Below are 6,046 nucleotides of genomic sequence, written 5' to 3'. Positions count from 1 at the left end.
CGAAAAGGCACATTTCAATACACAATGCTGGCCACACTATTTTAGATAATGATGGAAAACAACAGCTGATAGCCAGTTTGGGACACATGCCAACTGTTCCCATTTGTCTGAAAATGCTAAAATTAATTGCTGTAACACTCAGTTTTTAAAGAAAATTGGTATTGATAAATGAGAAAGTATTACCAACTAAAATCCTGAAAAACAGAATAAAGATAATGATGCCTCTTTGATCTGAAATACCAGTTTTTAAACTTTTAATGTTCTGAAGTATAAGTAAACACATCTCAACAGCTTTAAATATTTTCATATATTTTATTTTTTAAACTCTCATAACTTTGCAAGCTAGCAGTAAAATATTGCCTTCAATATTTTACTAATTAGCACCGTATACCTTTTAAAGCTAACTGGAACATTGATTCATTATAAATGATTGTAAAATAAAATGATCATTTCAAATGCCAAATTAATCTCAAATAACAAGTGAACTATTATTAATTTTATCTCTTTTTTTGGCTCTACACACAAAGATGTATTTCAAAGATGAACTATATTAGAATCAGTTTTGTCAATCTAGCAAATCAAAGTATCACAGTTTAAAGCAATATTTAATCTCCAAAATTACTAGAGGCATACAAGAAAGTTAAGGAATCAGCTACAAAAACAAAAGATACTACATAACTGATTTATAGTCCCTTATTTTTTAAAAGAATGAGGAAATAACTCAATGAAAAATTCCATGGTGCAAGTATCAGTTACACATATGGTTAAGTATACGTCAGTATTCTCTGTTTTGCTTATTAGAGTTTGGCCTTACCAAAAACCATCGAAAGGTCCAGGATAACAACCAGGGACAGCTGGAAGCCTGAAATAAAATTGCTCAGTGCAAAAAGATCCCAAACCATTCATATAATTTTAAATGGAAGCCTAGACATTTAATCCCTATTTTTAATGTTCACATCTGGAAAATCTTTCAAAAATATGGAAAAAATCTAATTATACTAAAATTACTTCCACACATTCAAAAAAAAATTTTTAAGGGATATTTTCTTTCCTGTTTTCTGATAAAAGCATTCCTCTGAGCTATGGGGTTAAGTTCTGAGCCACGACTGACTGCTTACTAGCGTGCCTGTTTTGCATACCAGTAGAATCAAGTCCAGTTTTGCCATTTGTGGATAACTATGACAAGATACAAAAGCATGTGTTTGCCATAAATAGCCCTGGCTAACAGCAAACCGCTCACACTGAGCAGATCAAATTCTCTATAAGGAGCACAGTCTGGACCATAGCCAAATCCCACTACTAATGTTTAAGACTGCTATATCAATTCCCATTCCAATTCAATTTGCAAAATATATTCAGAAATAGTAGGTGAAATGACTGTTCCGAAACATTAGAAGTATCATTAAACTTTTAAAGGACATTTTACAAATTATTTTCATTACGACCAAATAAGCAATAAGAGCTTCCTGCTTCTACTATACAACTACTTAGAAATGTAAATGTGAATAAAAAAATAACTATGCTAATTTATCCAGAGAACAAATCAGATATTGAAAAGTATTTATGCCAAAGTGCAAAAAATAATTTCTGATCTTCATATTAACACATAGGAAATAAATACACTAATGTTTATAAAAGTACCATTCTTTAACAATGGTATTTTATATTAGTTGGCTTTAAGATAGAATATTTTTTAAACCAAATAAATCCAACAAATCTGGAAAATATCACACGTGAATGTTGTACAAAAAAAAATTCTCAAACGACCAGTGCAGAGATTAATAATAGCTGTTTTTACCCTAGAAGTTGTTTCACATAACATTTTGCAAAATTTCCAAGGAAAACAAGGCAACGTTCTGTAATATGCCACAATTTTTATTGCAACGTGGCCATTTTTGTGAGGGTGGGGAGTTTGATCTCAAAACAATGTTCCATTTAAGGCTCTTTTATACAGAAATTGCCATCATGACTGATATTCAAAATATCTTTAGTGTTGCAGGACTCACATGGTAAACATAAAACTCCTACACTTATTCAGTAGTGTACACTCAATGGAAAACAAAAAGGCATTAATAACAGCTATTTCTTTTAAGATATGCAGGTAACAGGAATGAACACTGAGGTACTAGGATAAGTTGATGACACAGTTAACAAAACTTAATTGGCATTCCTTTTAGGATATTAAACTTGTTACAAAAAGTGCTTTTAATGCATAGTGTTATATCCGTGTTGCCATGTCACAAAAAATAGGCTTGCCAAGGCAGGTGAGGTGTATGAATGCTCAAGCCTCACAGAACTGCAATCAAGTGCAACTATAAATAATACTGAAAAAAGTTGACCATCTGACCAGTGGATAATACTTTCAAGGCATTCAATTAGCTTATCCTTTGCAGTATTCTAAGCTATTCACATTGACGATCACATACATTGTAGTGCTTGCTGCAAGGGAGGCATATAACCAGTTGTTTTGGCTAAAATATGACAGGAAGGCATTCCTTGGGTTCTACATAAAAGTAACAGTATTAAACAGTCTAATGGCAATCACTGATAGGCTGCTTAAATAAATGATATTTCCTTCATTCATTGTGTTGGAAGGGCCCAGTGGAAAGGGGGAAAAAACCAAAAAACCAAAACCTAATACTATTCCAATGGACTGAGCTGGAGAAATGGAAGCTCCTTAAGATCCAGATGGCACTTGACTGTCATTTTATAATGGTTTTCCTTCAAGTGAAACTACTACATTGCCTCCCAATTTCTCTCCAAGTGTCGAACGGTCCTTAATATCATCCAAGCCATTTACTTGCCACTCATGTTTAATACCTAAAAAGAAAAAACATTATCCTATTACTTTATTATAATTAATAAAGAATAATTTCTCTGCCCGAAATATTCAAGTTTGTACCTGTAAATTTCTTTTTAATGGCATCTTTAGAGCTAGCATAAATCATCTTGCTTTTTAAAGGTGCACTTTCAGGAGCCCTACAGAAAAAAAAAAAAAATTATTGAATCCCATTTATAAGAAAAACAAAGGTAAGACTGACTATGATAATAACAATCCTTGCATTTTAAAAGTACTTTTTTTCTTTTGTTTTTACACACCAGAATATAAATACTAGGTCTTCTTTCTTAGACTCTTTGGTTTCGTATGTGGCATCGTACAAAGCATATCGGCAATCATTCAGAGGTAGCAACTTCACAAAAGATGTGTAGGGGTCCTCTACAGTATCACCAATGTCACCCACCAAGATCTGCTTTGCTTCCTCTACAATTATTTGTCTTTTGTCATCGCTTAAACAGAAGAGAACTGCTTTCTTTCTCTTTTTGATCTCCTCTTGTGTAGAAGATTTCCTTACTTTCATATCATTAAAAACTTTGATGACTTCATCATTCACTGTAACTCCAGAAGCCTGAAAATAAACACAGAACAGTAATTCAGAACACGTATTTTAGTTTTAACCAAAATTACTGTTTGCCTAGAGAAGACTCACTTTAGTCTGGACATCAAAAATTGCACCGTACCATGTAAGTCGTCCAATCAGATTTGTCACATTTTAACAATCAGTAGACGATACAGCGAAGGAGTCTAACTCATCCTGCCCATTCATCCTTCTTAAAGGGGTTTGGACGTGGAAGCGAAAGGGACAAATACAAGTTGTCCCATCCCTGAAATGTTTCCTATTTCACTGGGTGATGTCAGAGCTTCAGGAGCGGCAGCAAAAATACCTTTTGTATTGTGTCAACTCGGCTGGCCTTAAAAAAACACTTTTGGATTTCAGTTAATGCTTCTACTATTTTTTTCTTTAAAGTCATCCTAGCCACTGACGTTTCCTCATAAGGAAAGAGAATCAAGTGTAAACTCCAAACCGCCCACGGCCCACAGCTCACATGCAGACACTCCAAAACTAACGGAACGAGTGTAAAAGCTTTTACAGCGAGAAAGCATTTAAAAAAGTGTTTTCCCTCTTCCTTAATCTCCCCGTAAGGGTTTTATTACAGGCCGTCCAGACCCTGACCCACACAGCGTTCGCAGCAGGTACCAATTTTAAAGCCTCGCGTGTTAAGTAAAATTAGGAAGCGAAGGGCAAAGGCGGCGCGAGCGGTTGCAGTCCGCAGACCTTCTCGCGCCCCCGCCCGCCGGGCCCCGACCCCCAACCTGCGCCGGCGCCCGGGCCCTCCCCGCCCCTCAAAATCCAAAGAGCAGCAGGGCAGGGCCTGACAGCCGGAGGGCAGACCGGTCGGCTGGAGAGCAGCGGAGCCGCAGAGCAGAAGCGCCCACCTTGGAGGCCAAAATCAGGTTAAAATGGCGGCCTCACTCCCGGGGCCGTGAGGGGCCGTGCGGGGCCGCGCGGGGGGCTTTTCTCGCCTCGCCGCGGCCTCCCGGCCAGCGCGCTCGTCTTACCATAGTGCCCTCGGCTGTGGCTGCGGCGGCAGCTCGGGCTCCGGCTCTGTGGCACTGGAAGGAGAAGGAGGGGCGGGCGAGCGGGTGGGCAGCGGAGAGTGCGGGGCACGCCGGGAGCTGCAGCCCGAGGGAGGTGGCGGGGCTCGGCGGGCCGCAGGCAGCGGGCGGGGCGGTCACGTGGGCACGCCCGGTCCCCAGCAGGCGCCACCCGCTCCCAGGCCGGGCCTTCTGTCTCGCGGCCCCGGCTCCCCGGTTGCCCGCGTCCTCGGCCTGACCCCAGAGCGCGAGCTCTGCAGGCCCGGGGGGCGGCGCGGTGGTAGCGGAGCCCGGGAGCCTGGCAGAGCCGCCTCCAGCCCCCGGGCATCACCCGTCAGCCGGCGGGAGAAAGTGCTGGGCTCCCAGAGGGGCGTTTCCACCGCTTCCGTAGGGCCCTGCGCCAGGGGTGGGTGCGTGTGAGGGGAACTCCTGCGAAGGTGTCTTTCCTTGTTTACCTGTGGTTTCCCCGAAAGAGGCTGGATTTCGACATTTTGAGTCTTTCTGGAAAACCCCGAGTTGTTTAGAGATAAATGAGAATAAACACTACACGGGATTGCCCCAGTTGATAGTACTTAGCAAAAACAAAATGATACGCAGTGTTGGTGAATCACTTTTCAAAACTCTAGTTGAAATAATAACTATGATAAAAAATTACGTGGTAGCATTCCTTAGTAATATGCTTTTACATTTTAGACTTCATAGGAAATGGATTGTACTCTCTCTTAGTAGAGATTTCAGGAAGCTCCAGCTATGACAGCTGACATCAAATAAGCCGACGCAGCCTCTTCTAGCAAAGCCCATATAATGCGCCAAGGCAGTTTCTTTTTTTAATCTTAACTCCTCCATACCTTAGGGTTCTTCATGTGTAAAACAAACTGTTATGAAATTATTGTTAAGGCCCTTTCCAGCTTTGGATTTCAGTTTCTGAGTATATCAATGTTCAGTAGGAAATGGTGTTTGTGGTGGTATCAGGATTGAGGTTAGGCAGGAAAATCATGAGATGGTGTTTGCCCTAGATTGTGTGGTAAGTTCTTTCAGCCCAAATTTACTATATTTTAAATGGAACATGCTAGGCATTGAAACAGACCTACTTTTCTGTCTATATCTTGGATTTGTTTTCTTAATTGGAAGATAGACTTCGTTTAGAGGCAAAAATTGAGAAGGAATTTCCCAATGTCTAAGCATGAATGCCAAGCAAGTGGATAATACTTTATATCTAGCTGGTCCATTACAATATATGGAACCTTTTGAACTTCCGAGAAGTCATGGAGAATGTCTCTCCAGAGCTCTGATCACCTGCTATGTGTAGGTATTAGCAAATTCCTGTTCGCTTCATCTTGGGGTTACCTTCCCTTCCCAACCTCAGAGATTTGCAGCAGCCCCAGCAGAGACCAGGTCTGATGACACTGGGACCTAGAGTGGGTGTCAGAACCTTACCCACCAAAGCTGGGGATTCCAAAGATGTTAGTCACCCCCTAGCTCGGACTCCAACCTCCCATTCCCTCTTACCCTCCCCAGACAGAGATGGTAATTCCCATGTTCTAGGATTCTTTTCCTGAAGTTATTTTCATCTTGCATATATTTTGTTACATTATAATAACTTGTTTATGT

General features: G+C 40.6%; 1 protein-coding gene across 2 annotated transcripts; it reads right to left on the bottom strand.

Moving 5' to 3' along the window:
• Window positions 1–298: 298 nt before the first annotated feature.
• CFL2 (cofilin 2) lies at window positions 299–4,799 on the bottom strand. 2 transcript variants are annotated; one of them, XM_055291549.2, is made up of 4 exons: window positions 4,400–4,799; window positions 3,100–3,407; window positions 2,903–2,979; window positions 299–2,820 (listed from the first exon to the last, which is right to left on the bottom strand). In XM_055291549.2, exons 1-4 carry the CDS (start codon window positions 4,400–4,402, stop codon window positions 2,708–2,710), a joined length of 501 nt encoding a protein of 166 aa, XP_055147524.1. In that variant the 5' UTR covers window positions 4,403–4,799; the 3' UTR covers window positions 299–2,707. The 2 variants fall into 2 exon arrangements, with proteins under 2 accessions (XP_055147524.1, XP_055147525.1); XM_055291550.2 differs by lacking the exon at window positions 4,400–4,799 and adding an exon at window positions 4,277–4,386.
• Window positions 4,800–6,046: the final 1,247 nt, after the last annotated feature.

This window comes from Symphalangus syndactylus, chromosome 9 (assembly GCF_028878055.3).
Source record: "Symphalangus syndactylus isolate Jambi chromosome 9, NHGRI_mSymSyn1-v2.1_pri, whole genome shotgun sequence".
NCBI lineage: Eukaryota > Metazoa > Chordata > Mammalia > Primates > Hylobatidae > Symphalangus > Symphalangus syndactylus.
This window is presented reverse-complemented; position numbering and strand designations above follow the sequence as displayed.

Coding starts and splice junctions, on each gene's coding strand:
- CFL2 (XM_055291549.2), bottom strand. Junction 2,980..3,099: donor GACCTAGTATTTATATTCTG/GTGTGTAAAAAC, acceptor TTTTTTCTGTAG/GGCTCCTGAAAGTGCACCTT. Junction 2,821..2,902: donor CATTAAAAAGAAATTTACAG/GTACAAACTTGA, acceptor TTTTCTTTTTAG/GTATTAAACATGAGTGGCAA.